Below are 14,195 nucleotides of genomic sequence, written 5' to 3' on the forward strand. Positions count from 1 at the left end.
GCACAGTGGACTAGGACACAAGGCAAGAAAGTTGTCTGAAAAGCGAGGTGGGGTTCCTGACGCACGCTGCAGAATATGCCAGCCAGATAATAACAGTGTAGATGAAAACGAAGGCGAGTCAAATCAACTTTCCATGTGTCATCCTGTCTGCCAACACTGCACTGTTATTTACAAAAGCAGATGTAAACTGACTCGTGAACTTATCGAAGCCAATATGATAGATCGTTTAGGTGGCTCTTGCGTATCGAAGCCATCAATCGCTTTTACCCATAAGGAAATTTTGTACTTCCGTCAGTGTCTGAATGTTCCGCTTTCCGCGAATGCGTGATATATCTATATATTCCGGGCCACGGTTCGAAACAAGCCGCTGTAAGTCGGTGCTCGTGTGTCTCGTCGCTTCTTTCCTTGTGTCCTCGTCCATTGTGTGCTCTTCAGTCCTGTCTTACAGGTGCAGTCAGGTGACCAGCGGTCGTATTCACTGCTTCATTCGATCAAAAAAAAAAACGGTGCGTGATTTGAGGAGGCTTGGATTGAGAGAGTTGATATAGCATCCTGAGAAAAGTGCTCTGGCGAATTGCTTTAAAGACAGAGACAAGATTAATTAGCGGTGAAACAGGACAGATATGAACTGACAGACTCAAGAATTTTGTCTATGCCTCGTTCCTTCATAAACTATTCTCGCCTTGGCCATCCTAGCTATTCGTCAGCATGCTGTTCTCACGACGGTTTGGCTTCTTTCATTTTGTTTTCAGCAACTCATTTGTTCACGCGCTACGTGGCCAAGCTTGCAGGCATCTTCTTGTGTATGTCTGTGTTGTTCTTGAATGGGAGAACTGCAGAAGCTCGCAGTTATTTTTGATGCAAAAGCAAGAAACATGAAAATTTTTTTTCGTGTGTATTTAAGTGATTGTTTTAAAAACACCTGCACTTGAGCGATCAAGTGAACAAGAGAAGCTTAGCGGTTTGGTGGTAGTTCTGGATCGAAATTTTTTATATACTTCCGAACCAAGTGGAATCTTTATTTTGCACCTAGATTTTTCTGCACCTTTTTAAATATTCAGTTTGGGCGAAACTTAATCAAATACGAAAAAAATGGCACTCACTACTTTCGACTAAGTCAACTTTTCGGTTGAAAATGCTACTGAAACTTTCTGAAAAAAGCGAAATGACCGAATTCCAATTTTTAAGCAAATACCTCATCACCCTGAGCGCGAACAGAAACGTATCTTTGAGACAGGGAAAGTGTCCGCAAATGAATCCGCCGCTGCAACGAGAGCGTCCTCGCAGAAAAAATGCTGCGCTATTCTCGGCCCCGTTTACTGAATGAATATAAATGTCACTGCCGGTCTGAATTCACTAAAACTGACGTCATTATGTACCACATAGCTCGAATTTTCCACTGCCTGCGTACGTATTACTGATTTTATCTGCCATGAGTCGTGGAGCTTGTGTAGAAAGAACTTTTGTCCTTCTTTATTCGATGTGAATATTTCCAAAAGCTGGACTGCGTCAGTGGTTTGAGTTAGGTGTTGCTGCTAGCGAAACTGTATGGGGGCAACGACTTGTCAAGTCCCTCATAACGACTTTTTGCTTGTTTCCTTTCTACAAAAATATTGAATGAAAGAAAACACAAAACAAATGAATTAATGAGATGCGAATATTATGCTCATAGGAATCGGAAGTGAAGACTTAAAAAAAGGAATAGTGCAAGGAAGGTGCTACATTGGGAATGCGGGAGATATATTCTCAAGGACTTTTTTTATCAGGGAAATATAGTTTTGCCTGAAAGAGCAACTTTGTTGCCTTAGGAAAATGCTGTCGATGGGGGCTTCGACCACTTAAGGTTCGTTAAAGTAAACCGAAAGTCTTGTACACGATCATTTTCGCATGTCACATCCATAAAAAAAAAGGCCGCAATGATCACGACTAATCCTTAAACTCGTGCTCCGTAGCCGGATGACACTTCAGAAGGTGAATTTGAAGCAGTTATTGGTGTCTAATGAGAGAAATGCAAACCATACGTTTTCAGTGATATGTAAAGAGCTCCACACACAGCTTTCTCAGTGTGAAGAAGAACCTTAATTTTAGGTTCTAGAGAACGAAAACCGCGTTAAGGTAAGTTACACAGTCATGGCATCCGTTAAAGAGAAGTTAAAAAAAAAGTGGAAGGGCATAATCGGAGCTCGCACATTCCAATTAATGCTGGTCTTAAAGGCATTGCATTTACAATAATGTTGTGACCAATTTTCGAAGGAACAAGAAGACAAAGAAATCTTTGTAATCAAGCACAAAAGCAAAAAAAAAACGAATTTGACTGGAACAATGAGCGCAACAACTCCATTTGCAGGCCATTTGTTCACTTAGTCGATGCTATGTCGGCGATCTATTTCTAGTTTTGAATAAAACAGAGAAGGACCGCTCCAGAAAGATTAGCATTGGCGCTCTACTTCAAAGACACCTAACAGATGGCCTGAGACAGGCCTAGAAACTATGTCGTATAGAACGAAATCAAGAAAAAATAAACAAACCACGCAAAAGTCTTTTTTTGGGGGGTGGGCGGGGGTGGGGGGACTCCCGATTCTTTATGCACTTTGCAGTGACAAATTCGGCCGTCTCCAATGCGCCCGCTTTAATTGGGGACGGTTCCAAACAAAGAGAAAGCCGATGTTCTCCCGCTAGAACGTCCACGACAAATCGAGCCCTCTGGAATGGCGATAATGAGACGGCGAGACACAGTTCTGCTCTCGGCGCATTAGTCGGGGAAGTATAACTAAACACACTTCTCTCCGAATGACGACACGGGTCGAAGGGTCAGCGGAGACTCGCTGGCTGGCGGCCCTGGTCGCCGGTATTCTTTTCGTGCTCTGTTTTGAAATACGTTCTGACCCTCTCGTTTATCATGAAATTAGAGAAGCCCTCCTCGTAATAAGATTAGGGGCATGCCGTTTTAATTTATTTGCTTTGATCGATGGCTTGCATTAAATAAAATCGTAGCGCCCTGCGCATGACTTCTAGCGCACGTGTATAAAAGAAACCTTTTTCTGCTTTCGTAAGAGTCGATGATAGTATGACGAGGGCTAGAGCCGCCCAGTTGGAAAACGCACAAGCAAAGGCCGGGAAAACCGACGAGAATTTCGATGGATGCTTGGCGTGCCAGATTTTGCTGGCGCTTCTTCAGACCAATATTGATGGCGTGCCATGGAAAGGAGCAACGATTCGGAAGGTAATAACGGTCTACTGTGCTGTAAGCTATACGGTCTGCCTTCGTGTGACATCGGCTTGCGGATGCAGCATTCTGAATATAACTGATAGTTTTAACTTATCGCGAGTACAAAAGAAAATTCTTTGAAGTCAGAAAAAAAATCATGAAGAAATGCCACGATCTAGAGCTCTGGCTTGCACAGATTTCGTCTTTTTTTAACTGCAAACTGATGTGTTGCTGTGCTTGTTTTCTTATCTCTGGCCATGAAAAGCGAAGAGAGAAATGTAAATAGAATCGGTGGGTTTTATGTGGTACAAAAGGTTAAAGTGAGTACTTAACGAGATTTATTATAATATAGCCCGAGTATTTTTGCACTAAAACATAAAATAAACCTGTTGCATTTCCTTTTCCGTCATTGCAGTGCGCCCGTGCTGGGCCTGGAAGTTATGAAGAATTACTTTTGTATACACCCGGTATAGAAACATGTACTGTTGTATAGTTACGTTATCATTGTGTTACTACCAATATTTTACTTTTAAACTGCTCGAGGTTCGTAGAATAATTCACTTAGAATCTTGTAGGATGCATGTCTAACATTGTCGGACAAAAGTTTTGAAAACTGGAAAATTGTAAGATACTGACATGGAAATATTGAAGGTAATGGTCTGTCCTTCTGACTTGTAGCAGAAACTTTCTTTTGAAATGTTTTCATTGATCGCATCGAACACTGAAGACTGTCATAGAAAATAAGTGGGGAACGCTTTTGATGATAGCGAAAACGTCGATAGAAATAAAGAATGCAAGACTGCCATCAGGTGATCTGCAAATATATTGATGGTGATATTAAAATTTTACATTATATAAAAAAAATTGCGTTCATGAACGATTTATCGCTCAAAAATGATTTTGCCCCGGAATTGTTGGATATGCACAACCAATACCCAACAGTATACTCAGTACCTATATTTCGATTGATATTTGTGCATGCTTTGAGCAAAGCGGCGGAAAATTAAGCTGCTGAATGTGTGAGCATTTCATTGTTCATCGACCGAGCTTACTGGCCTTCGTTACGTCATGACCAAGACGAATCAGCCGCAGTCGTTATCATTATGCTCACGAGCTGGTCCGTGTGTTGTAGGCTCTTCTTTCACATCCATGAAAATAACTTTCAGAATAAGGCTACTGGTTCAGAAATCTAGTATTTCAGTGCTTCTTTCGATGCTCTAGAAGTTTATAATCGAAAATTTTTGCTTTTATTCAGTAATTAAACGATGATTATCCTTCGCAGCTAATAGTTAGGCATTAATGCAACGAATAATACTTCTGCGGCTACCAGCTGGCCGTCTGCAAATTTAGCTGAATTTATTATCACAAAATGAGCTTGTATTTTTAAATATTTAATTAACTTTCGGCGAACAACCGTGCAGCATGTCTAATATATAGACCGCTGAGCTAATCCCAGTACGCCTTATTTTCTGTCTCAATCCTTCACTTCATTTTTCTACTGCACTTTCCCATATTTTTTTTTTTGCTTCTTTTACCCTTCTTTTAACCCTCCTTTTCTGATTTCCTTGGGGGAATAGCTCGACAAGGCAGTGTTTATGCTTGCCTGTAAAGCGTGCACCGCTGCACATATAAGCATTTTGCGGTGAAGCTAACTTAACAAACAAAGCTTGTGGTGAAGTTTATATTGAGGGGCATAAAATGCAGCTGAGAAAGGATGCTCGCTTTATCCATTAGCAACCCTGATTTATGCATGACTGAATTTTCTAGATGGCACTAATACCGTCATGGCTAACTAATATGAGGTTATTTCTGAACAAGAAGGAAGAGAGAGAGAGAGTAGTTGCAAAACAACTTAATGGGAATGAAAGGTTGCACTTGTGAGAGACTGGTGCTATACTGAAATTCAAACCACATATCAAGTAGCAAGAGCAAAAACACTTGCTCCACGAGTAGCGCTGGGCAGATGAGTATGTCTGTGATATGTTCGTAATGTATGGACCTGATCGACCTAACACTGCGAGCACATGCAGCGCAACATCGAATTACCGCTTCTGCATATCACGAGCAGCGAAATTCACGCGGTCGCTCCTTCTGCACTTGGTATAAATGTAAAAGTATAGTGAACATTAAATATTAAACAGGTGCAAACGGAGTCAAAATGAGGACGCTGCTTCGTTCCGACTCTATCCAAGAGTTTCCCATAAGAAATAAGCTGTATCATATGCGCGTGCTCGGTAGTACCTATGAAAAAGTGGCGCATGAATGTACCACTGACATTTAGTTTCCACAAGGACGGCCGCGATTATTGGTAGAGTAGCTGAACGTGCTCCGACTACTTCTTTCCGTGCTTGTACTTCTTACTCCTTTTCTTGGGGAGCATGCGCATGCTTGGTAAAAAATTGCGTAAGAGTCGCAAAATTGAATTAGCAAAACCAAAAGCAAAAAGCATCGCCGCAGTGTCTGACGTCTCATTTGGTGACAGAAAACATTTTGTTTATCTCCGTAACGGTGGCAGTGGCACGCACCTTGGGTGGCGCGACGGCCAGACATCCTGTGACGACGGCGGGCGTGCTCTGGTAGTCTAGATGATCGCACCCTCCGGCGCAGGGTGAAGCCGGAGGGGGCCGCTTGAGCGTGCCACTGCCGGCCAGGATGGAGGCCGGCTGCGATGGCGGTGAGCCCCGGCCCAGCTCGTCACCCAGCCGCGGAGGCTGCGAGGTCGGTCCGGTCAAAGAGCGGGCTCCGCTGACACTTTTTGTCTTAGTTTAATGACTACAACGTCTATGCTATTAACCATTTGCGCAAGTGAATAATCATGCTTCTTCTCCCAATTGACACAGTGATCATCTACTAACCTAGACCTGAAACGTTAACCATTGATGATTTGTTATTGGTGGCTTACAATAGGTATTTGCCACAAAACACAGCTAATTAGAAGTAAAACAAGTTGCCTGGGGCTTGTTTGCACTGGGGCTGGGGGGGGGGGGGGGGGGGGGGGCTATGTATACACTGGCCTAGAACCCTGTGGAAAGGAAGCTCCGTGCCTTGCAAGGAGGCTGTCACAGATGCCCCTACCTCGAACGGCCTCTTCTTGGATTTGTCGGCGGCCCGGCCGGCCTTGTCCCGCTGGTAGTATACGCCGGCGAATATGAGAACGTTGAGGATGAGCAGCGAGCAGCCCACGGCGATGGTGACGCCCAGCGCGGTGGAGTAGCCGCCCTGGGGCATGGCCATCGCTTCCGTCTGGCTGGGGTCCCCGGGCGTCGTGACGCCGCCGCGGCCACCGTCCTGCGCGTTGGGGAACCGGAATCCTTCCGTGAGTGGTTTAGGAAGGCCGAACTGCACGCTTAGCAGCCAGGTGTATTTTATGGCCTCCCTATCAACGGGCGGCGTCTTAGTAAAAAAAAAATGGCGGGGGGGGGGGGGGGGCATGGAAAGGCTTGTCGTCAACTTCTAGGCCGCTGTGTAGCTGCGTCTACAGTGCGTGCATGTACGGAAATCACAGATGCTGAACAAAGTCTTCGCAACACGGAAGTCAAGAAAATCTACAACTTTTTGCCAATATAACCATGCAGCTAGAAACTGAAGGGTCCGCTCAGCACTTTTGTTTTAGACTTTCATGACGCAGCTGCCATTGACAGGCCGAATCTCCAGGCAGGGAGGAAGTTGAGCCTTTGTCCGTGGCCTCAAGGTTCGAGAAACTCCTACGGCCGCCGGTGCGCAGAAAGCCAAATGGCACAATTCATAAGCACGGTAAACGTTTCCTGTTTGATAGTGATATTGATGGTGATTACTGGTAACTTTGATGCATCGAGTGACCAACTCGGTAAACCCCAACCGTTTTCTTCCGATCTGAGCGCTGTACGATCCTCACCTGGGCACCTTTGCCGGCGCGTGCCCCGCCGCTCGTGGTGAGCGGCCCGCCGCCCGAGTTTGAATCGACGGTGGAGTGTGGCAGCGCGGGCGTGGGCGAGGGCGCCATGGGCGGTGGCGGAGGGGGCACCTCGCGCACCACGCCGTCGTAGCTGGCCGCGTCGTCGAAGTCCTCGAGAAGGTGGTGCGCCCGAGGCACGTCGCCGCCGCCCGCGCGGTGCAGCTTGGGAATCAGCTGCGTCCACACCGAGAGCCGGTGTGCGTGGTAGTGGTCGCGCACCTTGGGCTTAGTGCCTGCGCCAGGAAGGAGGAGGTGAGGTGTGAACAAACCGCTTATTGGGAAGTATGAGAGAGGCCAGGGCAGTAGCCTGAGCATGTTGGTTACACATTTGTGATGGAACAGCGCAGAACACCGGGACAAGAGACAAGCGCTTGTCTCTTGTTCCGGTGTTCTGCGCTGCTCTACCACAAATGAAAGAAGCGTGCTGCGTGGGTCCAGAGCTGCATTGTCACTAACCTTTTATGAAACTGCGCTCGAGAATTCTATGCGAAAACTGCTGTGCAGAGACGTCAGCAGTACTGAAGTACGCGAAGCGCGACAGAACCATAATTAAAACGTCTAAAGAGTGGATTGCTTGTTTTATCCGTTCAGTTTCTGTTAGGTTACCGAGGGAATGCACATGAAAGTGAACGAATTTAAAATGAATGAATAAAAGGGAATGAATGAATGAATGAATGAATGAATGAATGAATGAATGAATGAATGAATGAATGAATGACAAGCGGGATGACACTAGAAGGGCCTGCATCCCCCAGCACCGTAAGAACGATGTTGAATTGCCCTCAGCATATTAGCTGCAACTGTATCATTTATTCTCATGCTATTGCTGTAAAAAATGTACAACGTCCACCAACATTATAATGTGCCGTTTTTCTTGCTCTCAAGCTCGCTTATACTACATTATAACATATTACGCGCACTGATACACTTGATAGATAAAACCACAAAGTTGTAATTTTTGGAGTATGTGCTGTTTTATGCAGATATGCTGCTCGCTCATTCAGCAATTTAATTCTTATGATTGTGTTGTGTTGAACACAACACAACACAACACAACACAACACACATCTTGAACTAAATTGAATGACTCGCATCAGTCCTTGAATCGGTTCAAAACCGAGTGTCGCGTTTTATACTTTCCAATTATCACCGTTCCTCTAGTGTGCTATGAGAAGTACTTTATCATTACCACTGTTTTACGCCGTAGATTAATTTCTCGCTTGTGCCTATTTCATAAGATCTACAATAACAACCCTGTCCTGAAGAGCCGGCTACTAACTCCCCCTACATATGTTTCAGGCCGCAATTGATCATCGCCATAAAGTAGGTGTCCCTTCATGCCATACTAAACATCGTTTGTATTCATTTGTGCCCAGCATTTCTGAGAGTTGGAACCATCTGCCAAGTTAAGTAGCCGACGTTACTGACTTCAGTACTTTCAAGACTACCGTATGTAATTTCTGCTAACTTGCCTTGCATTTGTTCTCGCTGTCATCTTTTGACACTTTTCCTGTTTTTCTCTTTTTTGCTGACTTACACCAGTTATTTTTCTTCTTGTTGCACCGTATAGTACCAATGTCTGTCCTTCCACTCCCCTCTGTAATGCCTTCGGACCCTGAGGGTATAAACTGTTGCGCAGCACGGCAACACGATGGCCATCGCTTGCGTGGCTACGGTGTTGTTCGACAGCCTAGCCGGACAGGTGCTGTATTGCAGAGCGATAGACCACGAAATGGAATTGGGGCGTCGACGTGCTTACTTTTTCCTATTTTATTTTATTCGCTCTCTCTGGTGGCTGCTTGTTTTGAAAAGATATGCTTTTGTAAGTGTCGGTGGAGCGTGAAAGCGAACTTCCCGCCAACATTTTGTCTTTACAAATAGGCTCCTGTTGGGTAACGTAAGGCCATACACTAACAGTGGTCAGGAATTTCTTCTCTTTCTTTCCACGCGCTGCCCGCGGCATTTACTCAGCCCTGAAAGGGAGCGACCGCTCCCCTCGCCTTTTTTTCTATTAAAAAAACACGGAAAGGAACGAAACACAGAAACTGTCGCTTTCAGATTTTCAAATTTTGTGTGTTCGCTAAAGTATTCTGTGCTGGTCAGCATTTTGTGCGGGCGCAATGCGAGGGCTGCACGTTCGCCTCTACTGTTTACGTAAGGAATAAGCGTTGTTATGTTGCACCAGAAGCAATTCCTTTCGGCGCACAAATGTGGTGAAAAAAAAAGAAAACTAAAGAAGATATCCGAATGAATTAAAAGCTTCGCGACACAGATATATATAGACGCCTTTTTATGCACTTATCATGTTAAATTACTCCCTATAATTTTGAATTCGATAGCCTTACGTTTAGCGTATTTATTCGACTGGCTCTACTAGGGGTGTCGTATAGGCTACAAGTCCCCCATTATTTATAAATGGGAACACTGCTTGAGCACTCAATTAATAACTAATCTATAAATTTGTGTTACAAGCACAATTTTTTCAATTTTCTGACTTGTTTTCCTCTTGGCGTATAGTATCCAAAAATGTTTTTCATTTCAAAGTAAAAAAAAATAACCAAGAAATTCAACTTTTTGCGCAGAATGGTTTTTCACCTTCATGATGAACGGACCTGTCAATCAAACTTTTCCAATATTTGATCATTTCGGCAGGGCGGTCCTCCCAAAGTATGTGGGGACCCGCCATTCGCGCCTCTTCTGAAGCCTGGACATCCTTGAGAAAAGGCTTGCCATTCTGTAACTTAGTAGCGTTAACCGCGAGGGGAAGGTATCTGCATCGCCGCAGCACGACCGGCGTGCGCGACGAAAATGCAGGTTCTTAACGTGAGATATTTGGCTTGGGAGGATGCAGGGATGGGGATGCTCTTCGCGCGCGGTCAGATCGGCGTGACTCTTCTCCATGGGCTTTTATTTTAGCGTTGTGGGAAAGCCTTCAACGAGGTCGCTCCGTTTGTCCCCGGAGCGTCGTCCTCCTACCCAGGCGCGGGCTATTACTCGTTCGTAACCATGCTCGTGAGTAGGAGGGGTTTCATTCCTTACCGAAGCCCCCCGTCCCCCAATTTCCCCCTTTTCACTACCTAACACGGTAACAACCAAAAATCTTGTGTAAAGCATCGGAGTAACTCGGGTAAACTTGGGTTAATTCGGAGCAGCGTCACGCCAGCTTGCAGCCAGTTGGATGGTGACCTTGAGAGTGACCTTAACGTCCCTTGCTTTCCCACGTTCACTCGATTTAACTACCTCAAAACTCTACCACTTTTTTTTTCCGAGGAACTTGTCGCCACAGTTTCTAGCCGGCGTTATCGTCTTTAACACCAGCAAATGACATTTGCGTGACGTGAAAATAATAAATACTATTCCACTTTATAGTCAGCGCTTTCGTTCTAACAGCAACAAATGCCATTTGCGTAAGCACATGTAGCAGGTTTCTTTGTTCCCATGACCATGTCGATGGTGTGAACGTCGACCGTTAAGAATACTTCACGAACGCTCTCCTTGCAACCTCACTAGTGCTATTCCTAAGTCGGGCAAAACTTTGAAACGAAGGCGGTTTATTTGCACAAAATTAAAGTATGAATTCCTGAGTGCGTTCGTTTTTCTGGCGCACCAACTACAAATTAGTCACAGAAATCACATTATTCCACTAACCCTTACCTGCTAGAGCCTGGCTGAAAGTTTCGGCTAGAATACGTCATATTCTCATTTCCTGCGTGCTTATTCCTTGATTTCTTGAGCGCACAATTTCTAGTGCGCACGCCTGTCTCATCCCGCATTCCAGGCCGTGAGTTTAATTAATTGTTCTCAATTTTTTCCCATAACTGGCCGTGTCTCTCTTGACGGGGCCCGCTAGTTTTCCCGCAGAACGTACCTGCTAAGCCAGCGCTCAAAGTTCTGGGCTGCACTTTGTCATACAACACCTGAAAACTGGAAACACGAAACTAAACCAGGCACGGTGAAGGTGAACCTGTAAAGACCTGGGCTCGGAGAGTGCGAAGCTTCTTCTATAGGGGCGCACCAATTTTACGGAGAGATTCAGCCTCTGATCCACGAAAGTTCTGACGTGCGAGACGATCAGGAGCAAAAAAGGCGCATAGAAGCAGTTGTCACCGCTTCCGAAGCTTCCAAACGAAAAAGAAAGAGGTTAAACACAAGATAACATCCCGGCTCCATTGTCTCTACATCCCGTGCCTCGAGCTGCCTAATAAATAACTGGGGCCCTGAGCCATTCGAGACTGGGACTCGTCAAATTCTAAAGCCAGCGCGCTCGAGCTCCGGTTCTGTGACGCGTCAGATTTCAGCGCTAAAAGGAAAGATGGAAAGGAGGCAGTCATTTGAGCTACGCGAGCGAGGTCGCCCGACGGAGAATTGTGTAAGGCGAGCTCGCGAGGGAAGGCGAACGCGCAAATGTGCGAACGAATGGAAAGAAAAGCGCAGTCACGGTTCTCTCATGCTCGAGGAAATCCCATGTGGGGCGTAGTACTCCATTCTGAGGCAATCTGTGTTTATACTTGTTTTTTTCTCCTTTATATATATTTATATATATTTACGTTAGACACACGGAATGAGCCTCCAAGCAAAAGTTTCCTATGCTCATGCTCGTGTGATGGAAAGGACAACTTAATACCATTCGTTGAACTTGTCAGAATTTTATTTAAACTCAAACAAACGTGATTTTGTCTCCGGCAGTGTCAACAACGAGGGGAAGAAGAGATATGTAGGAATACGGCAGCAAGCTTACTGGTGTTTCGTGCCATCGTTTTTCTGTAATTGACCTGTTTTCACGATAAGAAAGTCACGGACGTTCGACCTCCATGCAGCGTAAACGCCGGCTAGAGCCGTCGATTTGTTTGCCGGTACGCAGCATTAGTCTTTACTTGGGTTAAATTTCATTGAACGGCGCCTGTCGCGGCGACCAGTGGCAAGCGTAGAGGTAATTTTTTCTTGACAAATGAAACGTGTGTGCAGCTCTCGAGCAAAAGACCCGAAGACTCAAGCACGGCCGCTCGATCTCCCCACGGGAGTTCTTTATTCCATTCAATTCCATTTATTTCCCAGAGAATTCTGGCTGGTTGCCTGGACTATAAGCTGTAGGTATACAGCTTGACGAGGCCCGTTATAGGTCGGCCACCCGTTCACCGTGCCCTTAACCAGTGTTTCCGGTTTTTCTTACTGAGAGGCTTAGTTTAATGCGAAAAAAAGAGAATTTGTAGCAGTACATATAAAAAAGATCTCGCGCGCTTACAATCAACATCTGAAGGCAAATAAATGTTGCAGATATGCCTAAGCTTTATTCGCTTTAGGCGATACTATACGGCATTGTCATGATGCAGAGGCAAAAATAAGAAATGGAGAGGCACAGTAGCTGTCTCATTCTCAGTCGACACATGAGCAACGCTGGGAGGAAAGTGGTGAAGGAGAGGGAGGTAGAGAAATATTTGTCGCGATTCTTGCCTAAGGGGTAGTTGTCTTATCTTTCACCTTCCTTCATAGCAGAGAAGACGCAGTGATGAGCGCGACCACACAGTGAACATTGACGACGACGCTCACCGTGACCCGCTTAAATAAAGTCCTCACGGCTCAGCAGGCATGCGCAGAAGTTTTCGGTCATAAGCTGTATGTGGCGCTACTGATTACGACGTTTACTTATAGCACAATACTCCATGTGCAGCTATCGACGTACAAAAACGAAGACTATATAAGCCCTCCTAACATCATGTTGTGAGCTAACATTTACGGGTTGGAACGTTTTATACACGCCCAAAACTAGGAGAGCGTACAAATGCTTCACAGGCGAGGCATCCTTTAAAGAAAAAAGTAATGCGTTCCTTAAATGACCACTTGCCAGGTCTTCAGATTTCAAACAAACAAACACAGCGCGTAGATTAAGCTGGTACAATCGTCAGCAAAATTTTAGAGCCATGCGCGCCCTGTAAAACGAGGAAAATTCTAATGAAAGCCTCTTCGCGCTTTCTTTCGACAGAGCCAACCTCTTCATCTTCTACGCTGGAAAGGCTTTGCTGCAACGCCGCAGTGAACTGAATTTCATTGTTCGATTGTTCTGGCTCACGTGCGAATGACAAATGACGGCTCGTCGTCGGCTTGTTGCTATCATTATTTTGCGTTGCGCCGTTCGTTTTGGCATACATTCAAAAAAATACAAATGTACATTTTAGTTTCTTGCCCTTGTCCATTTATGCCTCTGCTTAGTATGGGTGCTAATCTGTTCTTCGCATGTCGCTCACTCCGTTCAATTTTCTGTATGAACGCGGGCGCATCGTATCGTCAAAACTGGAGAGGACACTTAAGCTCCGCCTTAAGGGTATGACGCGATAGCGTAATTGGTTAATTCCCATATATGCAGAAGGTCGTTCTCCACTTTACATCTATAGATCCCTGGGAGTCCCCATACCACTACTGGCGCAGTGGTGCAGCGGTTAAGCGGTTCGCCATTGCCCTGAGATGGCAGGTGCTGCCACCGGTGGGGCTTGCGCGATCCAGGTTGCTCTCTAACAGCCAAAAGCTAGACAATTTTGCTAGGATCGGAACCTTCGGATTAATGCTTTCGTACTAAAAGCTGGTCGCACGTTTTCGTGCCCCCCCCCCCCCTCCGCAGTACTGGTAATCGCGTTTCACACATACCGTGTCACCGGGTGCCAAAACCAAGAAAAAGCACGTGACGAGGCTGGGATATGACGTAGATACGTGACGTGCTCTCCACCTTCCTCTGAAAGCGCAGGAAAAAACGAAATTTGGTTTGCGAAGGCTTGCCGACCGGACGGTTGAGAGAAACCAACTCGAAGCGGGCACGGCAGAGGGAAAAATGCTATAATGCTTTGGCTGTAACTGTGCTGTTAATGAGTCTTTTTTTAAATAAAAAGTCTGTGGCTGTGAGTTCCAGAGATGATGCCTGACAACCGCAGGAGTATAGAAAATTTTCGACCATAGTCTAGTCATGAGCCCTTTAGGTTTTGGCATAAGTGCAGTATCTACAATTGTGCTGGCATAGCTTTTGCATCACGTGAAAAATATTGTAAGTAACTGCATGCTTCGAAG

The 14,195-nt window shown here is 45.4% G+C and overlaps 1 protein-coding gene across 2 annotated transcripts in view; it reads right to left on the bottom strand.

Moving 5' to 3' along the window:
• LOC144125501 (neuroligin-4, Y-linked-like) overlaps positions 1-14,195 on the bottom strand; it is a 338,755-nt gene that overhangs the window by 9,598 nt on the left and 314,962 nt on the right. For both annotated transcript variants that reach the window (XM_077658945.1, XM_077658946.1), the window contains exons 8-10: positions 7,083-7,375; positions 6,284-6,496; positions 5,734-5,919 (exon numbers count right to left, since the gene is read on the bottom strand). In XM_077658945.1, the coding sequence (XP_077515071.1) occupies positions 5,734-5,919; positions 6,284-6,496; positions 7,083-7,375 (692 nt within the window). The remainder of the gene's footprint in view (positions 1-5,733; positions 5,920-6,283; positions 6,497-7,082; positions 7,376-14,195) is intronic.

Source organism: Amblyomma americanum, chromosome 3 (genome assembly GCF_052857255.1).
Source record: "Amblyomma americanum isolate KBUSLIRL-KWMA chromosome 3, ASM5285725v1, whole genome shotgun sequence".
NCBI lineage: Eukaryota > Metazoa > Arthropoda > Arachnida > Ixodida > Ixodidae > Amblyomma > Amblyomma americanum.